The sequence below is a fragment of the Salmo salar genome, chromosome ssa01, assembly GCF_905237065.1.
Source record: "Salmo salar chromosome ssa01, Ssal_v3.1, whole genome shotgun sequence".
NCBI lineage: Eukaryota > Metazoa > Chordata > Actinopteri > Salmoniformes > Salmonidae > Salmo > Salmo salar.
In genome coordinates this window covers 5,158,144-5,176,956 of record NC_059442.1, presented here as the reverse complement: position 1 = coordinate 5,176,956, position 18,813 = coordinate 5,158,144, and the positions used below count along the sequence as shown (strand labels likewise).

At 43.6% G+C, this 18,813-nt stretch overlaps 1 protein-coding gene across 1 annotated transcript in view; it reads left to right on the top strand.

The window, feature by feature from the left end:
• map3k9 (mitogen-activated protein kinase kinase kinase 9) overlaps nt 1-18,813 on the top strand; it is a 50,284-nt gene that overhangs the window by 11,568 nt on the left and 19,903 nt on the right. Inside the window, exon 4 of the mRNA XM_014192389.2 lies at nt 13,037-13,217. Within this exon, the coding sequence (XP_014047864.1) occupies nt 13,037-13,217 (181 nt within the window). The remainder of the gene's footprint in view (nt 1-13,036; nt 13,218-18,813) is intronic.

The window sequence follows — 18,813 nt, the reverse complement described above, 5'->3', positions numbered from 1 at the left end:
TAGTAACATAGTAATAACATAGTAGTAACATAGTAGTAACATAATAATAACATAGTAATAGCATAGTAGTAACATAGTAGTAACATAGTAATAACACAGTAGTAACATAGTAGTAACATAGTAACATAGTAATAACATAGTAGTAACATAGTAGTAACATAGTAATAACATAGTAATAGCATAGTAGTAACATAGTAACATAGTAGTAACATAGTAGTAACATAATAATAACATAGTAATAGCATAGTAGTAACATAGTAACATAGTAATAACATAGTAATAACACAGTAGTAACATAGTAGTAACATAGTAACATAGTAGTAACATAGTAATAACACAGTAGTAACATAGTAGTAACATAGTAACATAGTAGTAACATAGTAATAACACAGTAGTAACATAGTAGTAACATAGTAACATAGTAATAACATAGTAATAGCATAGTAGTAACATAGTAACATAGTAACATAATAATAACATAGTAATAGCATAGTAGTAACATAGTAACATAGTAATAACATAGTAATAGCATAGTAGTAACATAGTAACATAGTAACATAATAATAACATAGTAATAGCATAGTAGTAACATAGTAACATAGTAGTAACATAGTAGTAACATAATAATAACATAGTAGTAACATAGTAGTAACATAGTAATAACATAGTAGTAACATAGTAATAACACAGTAGTAACATAGTAATAACATAGTAGTAACATAGTAACATAGTAATAACATAGTAACATAGTAGTAACATAGTAATAACATAGTAGTAACATAGTAATAACATAGTAGTAACATAGTAGTAACATAGTAACATAGTAGTAACATAGTAATAACATAGTAGTAACATAGTAATAACACAGTAATAACATAGTAGTAACATAGTAATAACATAGTAGTAACATAGTAGTAACATAGTAGTAACATAGTAGTAACATAGTAGTAACATAGTAATAACATAGTAGTAACATAGTAATAACACAGTAATAACATAGTAGTAACATAGTAATAACATAGTAGTAACATAGTAGTAACATAGTAATAACATAGTAGTAACATAGTAACATAGTAGTAACATAGTAGTAACATAGTAGTAACATAGTAGTAACATAGTAGTAACATAGTAATAACATAGTAATAACATAGTAGTAACATAGTAATAACATAGTAGTAACATAGTAGTAACATAGTAGTAACATAGTAGTAACATAGTAATAACATAGTAATAACATGGGCATAACATTCAATGAATCACTTGTGTTGCACATAGCCATGGGAAGATGTTTTGAGTTGGGGGGTTCTGACCGCGGGGAGGGGAGTAGCCTAAGCATAGGTTAAGATTGGATAACAGTAGTCACTGCCGCCTAAGTTAATTTAACTCATGAGTGTTTGCAAAACTGCGCACATCTGTGCTGCATAATTACAACGTGTGTGTGTGTGTGTGTGTGTGTGTGAGGGAGGGAGAGAGAACTAGAGGAGTGTTGTAACTAAATTAGGAAACACAACGTTGTGCCTATTAAAACGGAGCACAAATGGACAGTTATGTGATCCGTCGCGAGAGAAAAGCGCTCACCTCGATCCAGCACCATCAGGTGGAAAGCGCCACTCGCTGGGCCTGCGTTAGACAACTGGGCTGGTATTCTACCTCTTTGACATGGGCAGGAGCAGGCCTTCGAGGCCAGGGAGAGAGAATGCCACGTTCCTTATTTGATATTGGTCCCGTTCCCTTTTCTCCAAGTTTTAGAATTATTAACTAATAGAAAATAGAATTAATCAATCAATCAAATGTATTTATAAAGCCCTTCTTACATCAGCCAATGTCACAAAGTGCTATACAGAAACGCAGCTTAAAACACCAAACAGCAAGCAATGCAGATGTAGGAGCACGGTGGCCAGGGAAAAACTCCCTAGAAAGGCCAGAACCTAGGAAGAAACTTAGAGAGGAACCAGGCTCTGAGGGGTGGCCAGTCCTCTTCAGGCTGTGATAGGGTGGAGATTATAAGAGTACATGGCCAAGATGTTCAAACGTTCATAGATGACCAGCAGGGACAGATAATAATAATCACAGTGGTTGTAGAGGGTGACACAGGTCAGCACCTCAGGAGTAAATGTCAGTTGGCTTTTCATAGCCGATTATTCAGAGTTAGAGACAGCAGGTGTGGTAGAGAGAGAGGGTTGAAAACAGCAGGTCTGGGACAGGTAGCATGTCCGGTGAACAGGTCAGGGTTCCATAGCCGCAGGCAGAACAGTTGAAATTGGAGCAGCAGCACGACCAGGTGGACTGTGGACAGCCAGATGTCATCAGACCAGGTAGTCCTGAGGCATGAGAGAGAGAATTAGAGGGAGCATACTTAAATTCACACAGAACACCGGATAAGACAGGAGAAATACTCCAGATATAACAGACTGACCCTAGCCCCCCGACACAACAAACTACTGCAGCATAAATACTGGAGGCTGAGACGGGAGGGGTCGGGAGACACTGTGGCCCCATCCGACTATACCCCCGGACAGGGCCAAACAGGCAGGATATAACCCCACCCACTTTGCCAAAGCACAGTACCCACACCACTAGAGGGATATCTTCAACCACCAACTTACTATCCTGAGACAAGGCCGAGTATAGCCCACAACGATCTCCCCCACTGCACGAACCCGAGGGGGGCGCCAACCCGGACAGGAAGATCACGTCAGAGACTCAACCCACTCAAGTGACGCACCCCTCCTAGGGACAGCATGGAAGTGCACCAGTAAGCCAGTGACCGAGCCCCCGAAATAGGGTTTGAGGCAGAGAATCGCAGTGGAGAGAGGGGAACCGGCCTGGCAGAGAAAGCAAGGGTGGTTCGTCGCTCCAGTGCCTTTCCATTCACCTTCACACCCCTGGGCCAGACTAAATCAAAATCAAATCAAATGTATTTATATAGCCCTTCTTACATCAGCTGATATCTCAAAGTGCTGTACAGAAACCCAGCCTAAAACCCCAAACAGCAAGCAATGCAGGTGTAGAAGCACGGTGGCTAGGAAAAACTCCCTAGAAAGGCCAAAACCTAGGAAGAAACCTAGAGAGGAACCAGGCTATGAGGGGTGGCAAGTCCTCTTCTGGCTGTGCCGGGTGGAGATTATAACAGCACATGGCCAAGATGTTCAAATGTTCATAAATGACCAGCATGGTCAAATAATAATAATCATAGTAGTTGTCGAGGGTGCAACAAGTCAGTAACACAAGAGTAAGTGTCAGTTGGCTTTTTCATAGCCGATCTTTGAGAGTATCTCTACCGCTCCTGCTGTCTCTAGAGAGTTGAAAACAGCAGGTCTGGGACAGGTAGCACGTCCGGTGAACAGGTCAGGGTTCCATAGCTGCAGGCAGAACAGTTGGAACTGGAGCAGCAGCACGGCCAAGTGAACTCGGGACAGCAAGGAGTCATCAAGCCAGGTAGTCCTGAGGCATGGTCCTAGGGCTCAGGTCCTCCGAGAGAGAGAAAGAAAGAAAGAGAGAAAGAAAGAAAGAAAGAAAGAAAGAAAGAAAGAATTAGAGACAGCATATTTAAATTCACACAGGACACCGGAAAAGACAAGAGAAATACTCCAGATGTGACAGACTGACCCTAGCCCCCCGACACATAAACTACTGCAGCAAAAATACTGGAGGCTGAGACAGGAGGGGTCAGGAGACACTGTGGCCCCATCCGATGAAACCCCCCGGACAGGGCCAAACAGGTAGGATATAACCCCACTCAATCACTACACTCAATCATAGGACCTACTGAAGAAATGAGTCTTCAATAAAGACTTAAAGGTTTAGACCGAGTCTGCGTCTCTCACATGGACAGGCAGACCATTCCATAAAAATTGAGCTCTATAGGAGAAATCCCTGCCTCCAGCTGTTTGCTTAGAAATTCTAGGGACAATAAGGAGGCCTGCGTCTTGTGACCGTAGCGTACGTGTAGGTATGTACGGCAGGACCAAATCGGAATGATAGATAGGAGCAAGTCCATGTAATGCTTTGTAGGTTAGCAGTAAAACCTTGAAACCAGCCCTAGCCTTAACAGGAAGCCAGTGCTCCAGATCACTATCCACCACAAGGAGAAGAGTAGAGGGAGAGAGATAGAGGGGAGAGGGACAGACAGAGAGGGAGAGACCCAACTCAACTCAAACTAAACTGTCTATCATACAGCAGAGCGTGTCTGACTCCAAACCCCCACAACTGAATAGATGAGAGCATATCATGAGGGCACCACTTACAGAACAAGAGCTGAGAGCTCTCCATACAGAATGGGGCCCAAAACAGAGCTGAGAGCTCTCCATACAGAATGGGGCCCAAAACAGAGCTGAGATCTCTCCATGCAGAATGGGACCCAAAACAGAGCTGAGAGCTCTCCATGCAGAATGGGGCCCAAAACAGAGCTGAGATCTCTCCATGCAGAATGGGGCCCAAAACAGAGCTGAGATCTCTCCATGCAGAATGGGGCCCAAAACAGAGCTGAGATCTCTCCATGCAGAATGGGGCCCAAAACAGAGCTGAGATCTCTCCATGCAGAATGGGTCCCAAAACAGAACTGAGATCTCTCCAGGCAGAATGGGGCCCAAAACAGAGCTGAGATCTCTCCATGCAGAATGGGGCCCAAAACAGAGCTGAGATCTCTCCATGCAGAATGGGGCCCAAAACAGAGCTGAGATATCTCCATGTAGAATGGGGCCCAAAAACAGAGCTGAGATCTCTCCATGCAGAATGGGGCCCAAAACAGAGCTGAGATCTCTCCATGCAGAATGGGGCCCAAAACAGAGCTGAGATCTCTCCTGCAGATGCAGAATGGGGCCCAAAACAGAGCTGAGATCTCTCCATGCAGAATGGGGCCCAAAACAGAGCTGAGATCTCTCCATGCAGAATGGGGCCCAAAACAGAACTGAGATCTCTCCATGCAGAATGGGGCCCAAAACAGAACTGAGATCTCTCCATGCAGAATGGGGCCCAAAACAGAGCTGAGATCTCTCCATGCAGAATGGGGCCCAAAACAGAGCTGAGATCTCTCCATGCAGAATGGGGCCCAAAACAGAGCTGAGATCTCTCCATGCAGAATGGGGCCCAAAACAGAGCTGAGATCTCTCCATGCAGAATGGGGCCCAAAACAGAGCTGAGATCTCTCCATGCGGATGCAGAATGGGGCCCAAAACAGAGCTGAGAGCTCTCCGATGCAGAATGGGGCCCAAAACAGAGCTGAGATCTCTCCATGCAGAATGGGGCCCAAAACAGAGCTGAGATCTCTCCATGCAGAATGGGGCCCAAAACAGAGCTGAGATCTCTCCATGCAGAATGGGGCCCAAAACAGAACTGAGATCTCTCCATGCAGGATGCAGAATGGGGCCCAAAACAGAGCTGAGATCTCTCCATGCAGAATGGGGCCCAAAACAGAGCTGAGATCTCTCCATGCAGAATGGGGCCCAAAACAGAGCTGAGATCTCTCCATGCAGAATGGGGCCCAACGCCCAAAACAGAGCTGAGATCTCTCCATGCAGAATGGGGCCCAAAACAGAACTGAGATCTCTCCAGAGGATGCAGAATGGGGCCCAAAACAGAGCTGAGATCTCTCCATGCAGAATGGGGCCCAAAACAGAGCTGAGATCTCTCCATGCAGAATGGGGCCCAAAACAGAGCTGAGATCTCTCCATGCAGAATGGGGCCCAAAACAGAGCTGAGATCTCTCCATGCAGAATGGGGCCCAAAACAGAACTGAGATCTCTCCATGCAGAATGGGGCCCAAAACAGAGCTGAGATCTCTCCATGCAGAATGGGGCCCAAAACATAACTGAGATCTCTCCATGCAGGATGCAGAATGGGGCCCAAAACAGAGCTGAGATCTCTCCATGCAGAATGGGGCCCAAAACAGAGCTGAGATCTCTCCATGCAGAATGGGTCCCAAAACAGAGCTGAGATCTCTCCATGCAGAATGGGGCCCAAAACAGAGCTGAGATCTCTCCATGCAGAATGGGGCCCAAAACATAACTGAGATCTCTCCATGCAGGATGCAGAATGGGGCCCAAAACAGAGCTGAGATCTCTCCATGCAGAATGGGGCCCAAAACAGAGCTGAGATCTCTCCATGCAGAATGGGGCCCAAAACAGAGCTGAGATCTCTCCATGCAGAATGGGGCCCAAAACAGAGCTGAGATCTCTCCATGCAGAATGGGGCCCAAAACAGAGCTGAGATCTCTCCATGCAGAATGGGTCCCAAAACAGAGCTGAGATCGCCCAAAACAGAGCTGAGATCTCTCCATGCAGAATGGGGCCCAAAACAGAGCTGAGATCTCTCCATGCAGAATGGGGCCCAAAACAGAACTGAGATCTCTCCATGCAGAATGGGGCCCAAAACATAACTGAGATCTCTCCATGCAGGGGCCAAAAAGCATGCAGAATGGGGCCCAAAACAGAGCTGAGATCTCTCCATGCAGAATGGGGCCCAAAACAGAGCTGAGATCTCTCCATGCAGAATGGGGCCCAAAACAGAGCTGAGATCTCTCCATGCAGAATGGGGCCCAAAACAGAGCTGAGATCTCTCCATGCAGAATGGGGCCCAAAACAGAGCTGAGATCTCTCCATGCAGAATGGGGCCCAAAACAGAGCTGAGATCTCTCCATGCAGAATGGGGCCCATATATAAATATCCTATTTTTACCCCTCTCCTTTACCCCAATACCATTAACATATATATTAATAATGCATTTGAAAAAATTATTTTATCGTTTTGTATTGCAACAACACAAATTCTTACACATTTTCTGCAGTTTTACCACCTCACAACCAGGGAGGGCTTCAGCACCTCCAGCAACCCTTCCCACGGCTATGAGGTTGCACATGACACCTCACACTCGTCAGCCAAGTATTTTCTAAGTGGTAGGAAAAATGTTAGGAGAACCTCAATGATACCCAGTTAGATGAGCATTGATACAGACAACAATGAGAGTTGTAGAAAGTGTGTGTGTGTGTGTGTGTGTGTGTGTGTGTGTGTGTGTGTGTGTGTGTGTGTGTGTGTGTGTGTGTGTGTGTGTGTGTGTGTTAGCCCTGCAGGATCCCCTAACCCCAAGCCTATTATACAGGATTTTGTCCCATGCTCAGTCCATGCCTTCCTATTGGCTACTTCCAGTCAACATAGGCAGATTCTCCTCTCCCGTTGGCTTGCGGTTAGCCCCGTTCCCTTTGTTGTGTTAGACTGTTTTGGGATGACAAGCCAATAACGGGTCTATCCCAGATACACGCTGTTAATGTACGTAAGCCCACGTCCAGGGGGCATCCCCACACTACATAAAGTTACACTTTATTAGGTTGTTGTTTACCTGGTGAGCACTGGCAGAGCCCCCCCCCACAAGGCGAAGGGGCCCATGAGCTTTGGGGGCCCCAACCCCTGGAAGTCGGGCCCCCTAAATAGCATATGAACACCTCATAAGCCATGAATTATTTACAGGAAATTCACTTTAAAGCCGCAACATTTTCTCTCAGCCTCATGACAAAATGTGTAGAATAGCAGGAAAGATTTTTATCAAGGATTCTTGAAAGTCGGGACAATCCTAGTCCGGCAAGGAAACAAAGATTTTTTTTCTTCATTTAATTAACAAAATTTTTTTTGCATTATTTGAGCTTACAATTTTAGTGGAATTTTATAAGGAAAATATTTGTTTTGGGGAATTTTCTAAATACTTTCAATATTATTCATTTCCATGTCGACTCTATGCCTGGAAATGCCCTGGTCTGGAGCAAAGGATCCCAATTGCAAACTCTCCAAAAAAGTTTTTAAGATAAAAAAAAAAACTAGCAATAATGGACATTAACTGAAATAAATGTATATATAGCTTCTTGCAATTAGTCCTCTGTGACTTTAAATAATATTTCTCTCAAAAACTGTTACTCCTAAAAGATGTGTCTGTTAATTTGGTCAACAGTCAGATTGGTCTAAAATCCTAAATGAATCAGGAATGAGCAGGGTCACCTATACCATAAGGAACCCTTGTTCATGTCCTCATTACATCTAGTGCAACAAGACCACTCATGGTCTGGTGTCACGGCTGTCAAGAGGAGAGGACCAAGCTGCAGCGTGTGTGTAGTTGCACATTTTTATTTACTCTGTGAAACTATGCAATACATCAAATAACTGAATAGACAAAACAACAAACCGTGACGCAGAGGAGAAACAAACACTACTCAAAAATAATCACCCACAAAACCCAGGAAGAAAAACCCCTACTAAAGTATGATCTCCAATTAGAGACAACGAAGACCAGCTGCCTCTAATTGGAGATCATCCCAAACAAAACCAACATAGAAATACAAAAACTAGAACCTAAGAACATAGAAATAGGACACATAGAATAACCCCCCCCCGTCACGCCCTGACCTACTCTACCATAGAAAATAACAGCTTACTATGGTCAGGATGTGACATCTGGAATGTCCTCTACTGTTGATAGATCCCTTTCCTGCAGTCAATGACCAAAAGGCCCTCTTTGGTCTCATGGGTGGAATGTTATTCATATTTTTCATAATTTCATAATTCATTATTTTTTGTAAAAAAAAATTAACATTGAAAAAAAACAGTGTTTATGTCAAACGGTTTTGTTATATTTCAGTTTTCTGCGATGTACAGTTGAAGTCGTAAGTTTACATACACTTAGGTTGGAGTCATTAAAACTCGTTTTTCATCGAATCCACAAATTTCGTGTTAACAAACTATATTTTTGGCAAGTCGGTTAGGACATCTACTTTGTGCATGACACAAGTAATTTTTCCAACAATTGTTTACAGATAGATTATTTCACTTATAATTCACTGTATCACAATTCCAGTGGGTCAGAAGTTTACATACACTAAGTTGACTGTGCCTTTAAACAGCTTGGAAAATTCCAGAAAATGATGTCATGGCTTTAGAAGCTTCTGACAGGCTAATTGACACCATTTGAGTCATTTGGAGGTGTACCTGTGAATGTATTTCAAGGCCTACCTTCAAACTCAGTGCCTCTTTGCTTGACATCATGGGAAAATCAAAATAAATCAGCCAAGACCTCAGAAAAAAAATTATTGACCTCCACAAGTCTGGTTCATCCTTGGTAGCAATTTTCAAACGCCTGAAGGTACCACGTTCATATGTACAAACAATAGTACGCAAGGGACCATGTAGCCGTCATACCGCTCAGGAAGGAGACAAGTTCTGTCTCCTAGAGATGAACGTACTTTGGTGTGAAAAGTGCAAATCAATCCCAGAACAACAGCAAAGGAACTTGTGAAGATGCTGGAGGAAACAGGTACAAAGTGAATCTATATCCAAAACGGCTTAAGGACAACAAAGTCAAGGTATTGGAGTGGCCATCACAAAGCCCTGACCTCAATCCTATAGAAAATTTGTGGGCAGAACTGAAAAAGCGTGTGCGAGCAAGGAGGCCTACAAACCTGACTCAGTTACACCAGCTCTGTCAGGAGGAATGGGCCAAAATTCACCCAACTTATTGTGGGAAGCTTGTGGAAGGCTACCCGAAACGTTTGACCCAAGTTAAACAATTTAAAGGCAATGCTACTAAATACTAATTGAGTGTATGTAAACTTCTGACCCACTGGGAATGTGATGAAAGAAATAAAAGCTGAAATAAATAATTCTCTCTACTATTATTCTGACATTTCACATTCTTAAAATAAAGTGGTGATCTTAACTGACCTAAGACAGGGAATTTTTAACTAGAATTAAATGTCAGGAATTGTGGGAAAACTGAGTTTAAATGTATTTGGCTAAGGTGTATGTAAACTTCTGACTTCAACTGTGTATAAAGTGTAATATTGGGATGCAAACTCTAAATGTAATACATTTCAACTCTATATCTGACATGGTACAGGTGTCTTCTTTTATTAAAGCCCATAACCATGTGTGTGAGGTGTAGACTTTTGTTTCAAAGTAGATTTGTTTAAGACTACCAATAAACACTCTGTGTGACCCTGATTTAGCCCACTGCATTAAAAGGAATCCCCATGTTCACAACAACCATAAACTGTCAACTTCATCTGCCTGATAGATTAAGATACGATTCAGGTTCAAATATGTTACATTTTAATTAGGTTTTAGAGTCATAAAGAAACTACGTAAAAACTAAGTTGCTGTGTTTTCTACTTGAATGAAGAATAAACATTTTTTTTTTTTTTTGGTCAAATTTGTCAAATTAATAATTTTCCATATTACAAATGTTTGTATTGAACTTTTATTTTGAGGCAAAAATATGTCTGTTTTGAGTATCTGTTGTCAACTCTGTCAGTGGCTTATCAACTCTTCAACTGATGGCTAACCCCCTTCAAATATATATATTTTGTCAATATTCTGAAGAAAAAAATTCCTGCGCTTGTCCTACGGGATAATGTTTGCTTTATAAATGCTGCTTTTTCTTCTAAATCTAGAAAAACATGCCAAAATGTAAATGAAATTAGCCCTAGATCTGATTTGAATTCCATTGTCAGTTAATTGAATGACTTTAGCCTACTTCTCATATTACGGTTCATTGTACTAAAGCCCATCCGTCTAGACCCACAGAACTACTCCGGTACATGAGGAAGCCCCAGCCTGTAGTCTGCAGACACACCCCTTGTTTCCTATATAGTGCCATGTGGGACACCTGCAGCCACAACAGCGGGCCTGGCATTGTGAGGAAGAATAGAGACTATAACATAGAGGGTAGGGTGGAGAGTAGAGCAGAGATAGTGGGGTGGAGAGTAGAGCAGAGAGAGTGGGGTGGAGAGTAGAGCAGAGAGAGTAGGGTGGAGAGTAGAGCAGAGAGAGTGGGGTGGAGAGTAGAGCAGAGAGAGTGGGGTGGAGAGTAGAGCAGAGAGAGTGGGGTGGAGAGTAGAGCAGAGAGTGTGGGGTTGGAGAGTAGAGCAGAGAGAGTGGGGTTGGAGAGTAGAGCAGAGAGAGTGGGGTTGGAGAGTAGAGCAGAGAGAGTGGGGTTGGAGAGTAGAGCAGAGAGAGTGGGGTGGAGAGTAGAGCAGAGAGAGTGGGGTGGAGAGTAGAGCAGAGAGAGTGGGGTGGAGAGTATAGCAGAGAGCGTAGGGTGGAGAGTAGAGCAGAGAGAGTGGAGAGTAGGGGGGTATATGGAGACTGGTGGTGTATATGGGGACTGGTGGTGTATATGGGGACTGGTGGTGTATATGGAGACTGGTGGTGTATATGGAGACTGGTGGTGTATATGGGGACTGGTGGTGTATATGGAGACTGGTGGTGTATATGGAGACTGGGGGTGTATATGGGGACTGGGGCTGTATATGGGGACTGGGGGTGTATATGGAGACTGGGGGTGTATATGGGGACTGGTGGTGTATATGGGGACTGGGGGTGTATATGGGGACTGGTGGTGTATATGGGGACTGGTGGTGTATATGGAGACTGGTGGTGTATATGGGGACTGGGGGTGTATATGGGGACTGGTGGTGTGTATGGGGACTGGTGGTGTATATGGAGACTGGTGGTGTATATGGAGACTGGTGGTGTATATGGGGACTGGGGGTGTATATGGAGACTGGTGGTGTATATGGGGACTGGTGGTGTATACGGGGACTGGTGGTGTATACGGGGACTGGTGGTGTATATGGGGACTGGTGGTGTATATGGGGACTGGGGGTGTGTATGGGGACTGGGGGTGTGTATGGGGACTGGTGGTGTATATGGAGACTGGTGGTGTATATGGAGACTGGTGGTGTGTATGGAGACTGGGGGTGTATATGGAGACTGGTGGTGTATATGGAGACTGGTGGTGTATATGGGGACTGGTGGTGTATATGGAGACTGGTGGTGTATATGGAGACTGGGGGTGTATATGGGGACTGGGGGTGTATATGGGGACTGGGGGTGTATATGGGGACTGGTGGTGTATATGGAGACTGGTGGTGTATATGGGGACTGGGGGTGTATATGGAGACTGGTGGTGTATATGGGGACTGGTGGTGTATATGGGGACTGGTGGTGTATATGGAGACTGGTGGTGTATATGGGGACTGGGGGTGTATATGGGGACTGGTGGTGTGTATGGGGACTGGTGGTGTATATGGAGACTGGTGGTGTATATGGAGACTGGTGGTGTATATGGGGACTGGGGGTGTATATGGAGACTGGTGGTGTATATGGGGACTGGGGGTGTATATGGAGACTGGTGGTGTATATGGGGACTGGTGGTGTATACGGGGACTGGTGGTGTATACGGGGACTGGTGGTGTATATGGGGACTGGTGGTGTGTATGGGGACTGGGGGTGTATATGGGGACTGGGGGTGTGTATGGGGACTGGTGGTGTATATGGGGACTGGTGGTGTATATGGAGACTGGTGGTGTATATGGAGACTGGTGGTGTGTATGGAGAATGGTGGGGAATGTTTTTGACTCCATTCCAGTCCTTACAGTTGTCCCTCCTATAGCTACTCCCACCAGCCTCCTCTTTTGTGGTGTGTGTGTGTGTGTGTCCGTGTGTGTGGGTGTCCATGTGGGTGCGTGTGTGTGTGGGTGTCCATGTGTGTGTGTGTGTGTGTGTTTGTGCGTGTGTGTGTTTCTGCGTGTGCGTGTGTGCGCGTGTGTGCGTGTGCGCGTGCGCGTGTGAGTGCGCGTGTGTGTGTGTGGGTGTGATTCACAGACTCACAAGGACAAAGTGAAAACTTAACATTAATCAAGGCCTGTGTTTCTTCCCTGCTTTCTTTATACTTTAATCATCTCATTCACTTTTGTCTTTTGTTGTTTCTCTTCCTGCTTGCTTCTCTCTCTCCTTTCATCATGGCCTCTTCTTGTTTTCCCTTTTGTTCTTCCCTTTATTTTGGAAAACAACTTTAATAATTTATATTTGAATGACTGCCTGCCATCCTGCCATCCTGCCACCAAAACCCCAAATATCCCTCTTCATTCAAACCCCTCCCACCTTCCAACACACCCATGTTACCGTTATCCCCCCACCCGCTCCAACCAAAACCCTCCTCATCACTCCCTCCCTCCCTCCCTCACTCTCCTGGATCTCACCTGCGACCTCTGGATCAGTCCTGATCCTGGAGAAGGTGGAGATGGAGGATCTGACCAACAAGACGTTGAAGATCACCGACTTCGGCCTGGCGAGGGAGTGGCACCGTACCACCAAGATGTCAGCCGCGGGCACCTACGCCTGGATGGCACCAGAGGTTATCCGCTCCTCCACCTTCTCTAAAGGCAGCGACGTCTGGAGGTGGGCTGGGGGGGGTGGGGGGTGCGCATGGGTCGGGACAGGAAGTGATGAGGCAGGAAGCTATCTGTTCTATCTCACTTAGATCTAGAGGGCTGGAGGAGTCATTTATTCAGTTCTGGATCTGGTAAAGCACTGAGTCATTTATTCAGTTCTGGATCTGGTAAAGCATTGAATCATTTATTCAGTTCTGGATCTGGTAAAGCATTGAGTCATTTATTCAGTTCTGGATCTGGTAAAGCACTGAGTCATTTATTCAGTTCTGGATCTGGTAAAGCATTGAGTCATTTATTCAGTTCTGGATCTGGTAAAGCACTGAGTCATTTATTCAGTTCTGGATCTGGTAAAGCACTGAGTCATTTATTCAGTTCTGGATCTGGTAAAGCACTGAGTCATTTATTCAGTTCTGGATCTGGTAAAGCATTGAGTCATTTATTCAGTTCTGGATCTGGTAAAGCACTGAGTCATTTATTCAGTTCTGGATCTGGTAAAGCATTGAGTCATTTATTCAGTTCTGGATCTGGTAAAGCATTGAGTCATTTATTCAGCTCTGGATCTGGTAAAGCATTGCAGTAGTAGTATGAATACTGCACCCAAATAAGGAACCAACGCTGCAATCGTTTTCAACAAGAGATGACTGTGATCGTCTTATCCTCGTCTGAAACATAGAATAACCTAGCCACATCAGCTCTGATAAGGCCAGGATTTAATTCCATTTAAAGGTCATTTACGATATGCATCAGGAGCAGGCCAGAAGCAGGACTTTCTATGTTGCAGCAGACTCTCGTGACTTATCATTGACCATGCCAGGTGGCTTGTGTCCAGCCCTTGTTTTAGTATGAAATATCTGCCTGGCTGGAGGTGTGGAGGTAGTTGGAGGCTGTGGACAGGGATGGCCCTGTCCCTGTCTCTCTGTGGGTGCCATAATGTACAGGTTAGTTGGTCTGTTAGACACTGTCCATCATCTTATGGCAGGCAGCAATGTAGTGCGCTGCCAACCCACACCTCTCTGTGTCCTCCCCCAACAGGACGGGTAGCCTATCCTCATCAGAGAGGTCTTTGAAACCTTGAATAAGGGTTTCAAATTTGGGTAAATGACACTAATTGTTTGATACTTTTTATAATACAGCTCTGTCTCAAGTTCTGCTGTGGTGCAGTGGTTGCACAGCCTTTCCTCAACAGGGAGCCAGGTTTTCCTGTGTCTACCCTTCTCAATGGCAAGGCTGTGCTCACTGAGCCTACACTTTTGATCAGTAACCATGGTCAAATAGTTTGCCACGGTGTACTTTCGATTTAGGGCCAGATAGCACTGCATTTTGCTTTGTGTTTGTGCTTGTGTTTCCCAATAAGTTATGTAGTTTTGTTTTGACTGTGTTGTAATTTGGTTTATTCTGATTGATTGGATGTTCTGGTCCTGAGGCTTCAGTGTGTTAGTAGAACAGGTTTGTGAACTCAGCCCCAGGACCGGCTGGATGAGGGTCCTGAGGCTTCAGTGTGTTAGTAGAACAGGTTTGTGAACTCAGTCCCAGGACCAGCTGGGTGAGGGTCCTGAGGCTTCAGTGTGTTAGTAGAACAGGTTTGTGAACTCAGCCCCAGGACCAGATGGATGAGGGGACTATTTTCTTTGCTCAGCTCTTGGCATTGCAGGGCTTGGTAGTGATATGAGAGGGGTCACTGTATTTTAGATGTTTCAAAACGTACGTTTGTACTATTATTGGATATTGGCCTAATTCTGCCCTGCATGCATTGTTTGTAGTTTCCTCTGGACATGTAGGAGAATCTTGTGGAATAATTACAATGTTGTTGATCCATCCTCAGTTTTCTCCTATCACAGTCATTCAATTCTGTAACTGTTTTAAAGTCACCATTGGCCTCATAGTGAAATCCCTGAGCGGTTTCCTTCTTCTCCGGCAACTGAGTTCGGAAGGACGCCTGTATCTTTGTAGTGACTGGGTGTATTGATACGACATCCAAAGTGTAATTAATAACTTCACCATGCTCAAAGGGATATTCAATGTCTGCTTTTTTATGTTGACCCATCTACCAATAGGTGCCCTTCTTTGCGAGGCACTGGTCTTTGTGGTTGAATCTGTGTTTGAAATTCACTGCTCGACTGAGGGACCTTACAGATAATTGTATGTGTGGGGTACAGAGATGAGGTAGTCATTCAAATATCATGTTAAACACTATTATTGCACACAGAGTGAGTCCATGCAAATTATTATGTGACAAGTTAAGCAAATGTTTATTCCTGAACTTATTTAGGCTTGTCATAACAAAGGGGTTGAATACTTATTGACATTTCAGCTTTTAATTTGTAATTCATTTGTAAAAAATAAAACTACTAATAATTGTGGGGTATTGTGTGCAGTGACAAAAAAATCAACATTTAATCCATTTTAAATTCAGGCTGTAACACAACATTTATTAAAAAGTAAAGGGGTGTGAATACCTTCTGAAGGCATTGTATATTTTGTACCAATTGAGAACTTTGGTCTAATTCCTTGAAATCCGGATAATTTAATTAAGCTCTGAATTGTGGAGACTAACACCAGGGGCTGAGGATTGTTGTAGAATTGTGGCCAATTCATTGATATAAATATTGAAGAGTGCAGGGTTCAGATTGCAACCCTGGCGAAGGCCCCGCCCCTGGTTAAAGAATTCTGTCTATTCTCTCTGCTGTCTATTCTGCTGTCTATTCTCTCTGCTGTCTATTCTGCTGTCTATTCTCTCTGCTGTCTATTCTGCTGTCTATTCTCTCTGCTGTCTATTCTGCTGTCTATTCTGCTGTCTATTCTCTCTGCTGTCTATTCTGCTGTCTATTCTCTCTGCTGTCTATTCTGCTGTCTATTCTGCTGTCTATTCTCTCTGCTGTCTATTCTGCTGTCTATTCTCTCTGCTGTCTATTCTGCTGTCTATTCTCTCTGCGGTCTATTCTGCTGTCTATTCTCTCTGCTGTCTATTCTGCTGTCTATTCTCTCTGCTGTCTATTCTGCTGTCTATTCTCTCTGCTGTCTATTCTGCTGTCTATTCTCTCTGCTCTCTATTATACTGTCTATTCTGCTGTCTATTCTCTCTACTGTCTATTCTGTCTATTCTGCTGTCTATTCTCTCTACTGTCTATTCTACTGTCTATTCTACTGTCTATTCTGCTGTCTATTCTGCCTTCTATTATCTCTGCTGTCTATTCTGCTGTCTATTCTCTCTACTGTCTATTCTACTGTCTATTGTACTGTCTATTCTGCCTTCTATTCTCTCTGCTGTCTATTCTGCCTTCTATTCTCTCTGCTGTCTATTCTGCTGTCTATTCTCTCTGCTGTCTATTCTGCTGTCTATTCTCTCTGCTGTCTAGTTTGCTGTCTATTCTCTCTACTGTCTATTCTACTGTCTGTTCTACTGTCTATTCTGCTGTCTATTCTCTCTGCTGTCTATTCTGCTGTCTATTCTCTCTACTGTCTATTCTACTGTCTATTCTGCTGTCTATTCTCTCTGTCTATTCTACTGTCTATTATACTGTCTATTCTGCTGTCTATTCTCTCTACTGTCTATTCTGCTGTCTATTCTACTGTCTATTCTGCTGTCTATTCTCTCTGCTCTCTATTCTACTGTCTATTCTGCTGTCTATTCTCTCTACTGTCTATTCTACTGTCTAATATACTGTCTATTCTACTGTCTATTCTACTGTCTATTCTGCTGTCTATTCTCTCTGCTCTCTATTCTACTGTCTATTCTGCTGTCTATTCTGCCTTATATTATCTATGCTGTCTATTCTGCTGTCTATTCTCTCTACTGTCTATTATACTGTCTATTGTACTGTCTATTGTACTGTCTATTCTGCCTTCTATTCTCTCTGCTGTCTATTCTCTCTGCTGTCTATTCTCTCCGCTGTCTATTCTGCTGTCTATTCTGCTGTCTATTTTCTGCTGTCTATTCTCTGCTGTCTATTCTGCTGTCTATTCTACTGTCTATTCTACTGTCTGTTCTACTGTCTATTCTGCTGTCTATTCTCTCTGCTCTCTATTATACTGTCTATTCTGCTGTCTATTCTCTCTACTGTCTATTCTACTGTCTATTGTATTGTCTATTCTGCTGTCTATTCTGCTGTCTATTCTCTCTGCTCTCTATTATACTGTCTATTCTGCTGTCTATTCTCTCTACTGTCTATTCTACTGTCTATTCTCTCTGCTCTCTATTCTACTGTCTATTCTACTGTCTATTCTGCCTTATATTATCTCTGCTGTCTATTCTGCTGTCTATTATCTCTACTGTCTATTGTACTGTCTATTGTACTGTCTATTGTACTGTCTATTCTGCATTCTATTCTCTCTGCTGTCTATTCTGCTGTCTATTCTCTCTGCTGTCTATTCTGCTGTCTATTCGCTCTGCTGTCTATTCTGCTGTCTATTCTGCTGTCTATTCTCTCTGCTGTCTATTCTACTGTCTATTCTACTGTCTATTCTGCCTTCTATTATCTATGCTGTCTATTCTGCTGTCTATTCTCTCTACTGTCTATTATACTGTCTATTGTACTGTCTATTGTACTGTCTATTCTGCCTTCTATTCTCTCTGCTGTCTATTCTCTCTGCTGTCTATTCTCTCTGCTGTCTATTCTGCTGTCTATTCTGCTGTCTATTCTCTCTACTGTCTATTCTGCTGTCTATTCTGCTGTCTATTCTCTCTACTGTCTATTCTGCTGTCTATTCTGCTGTCTATTCTCTCTGCTGTCTATTCTGCTGTCTATTCTCTCTACTGTCTATTCTGCTGTCTATTCTGCTGTCTATTCTCTCTGCTGTCTATTCTGCTGTCTATTCTGCTGTCTATTCTCTCTGCTGTCTATTCTGCTGTCTATTCTGCCTTCTATTCTCTCTGCTGTCTATTCTCTCTGCTGTCTATTCTCTCTGCTGTCTATTCTGCTGTCTATTCTGCTGTCTATTCTCTCTACTGTCTATTCTGCTGTCTATTCTGCTGTCTATTCTCTCTACTGTCTATTCTGCTGTCTATTCTGCTGTCTATTCTCTCTGCTGTCTATTCTGCTGTCTATTCTCTCTACTGTCTATTCTGCTGTCTATTCTGCTGTCTATTCTCTCTGCTGTCTATTCTGCTGTCTATTCTGCTGTCTATTCTCTCTACTGTCTATTCTGCTGTCTATTCTGCTGTCTATTCTCTCTGCTGTCTATTCTGCTGTCTATTCTGCTGTCTATTCTCTCTACTGTCTATTCTGCTGTCTATTCTGCTGTCTATTCTCTCTGCTGTCTATTCTGCTGTCTATTCTCTCTGCTGTCTATTCTGCTGTCTATTCTGCTGTCTATTCTCTCTACTGTCTATTCTGCTGTCTATTCTGCTGTCTATTCTCTCTACTGTCTATTCTGCTGTCTATTCTGCTGTCTATTCTCTCTGCTGTCTATTCTGCTGTCTATTCTGCTGTCTATTCTCTCTACTGTCTATTCTGCTGTCTATTCTGCTGTCTATTCTCTCTGCTGTCTATTCTGCTGTCTATTCTGCTGTCTATTCTCTCTACTGTCTATTCTGCTGTCTATTCTGCTGTCTATTCTCTCTGCTGTCTATTCTGCTGTCTATTCTGCTGTCTATTCTGCTGTCT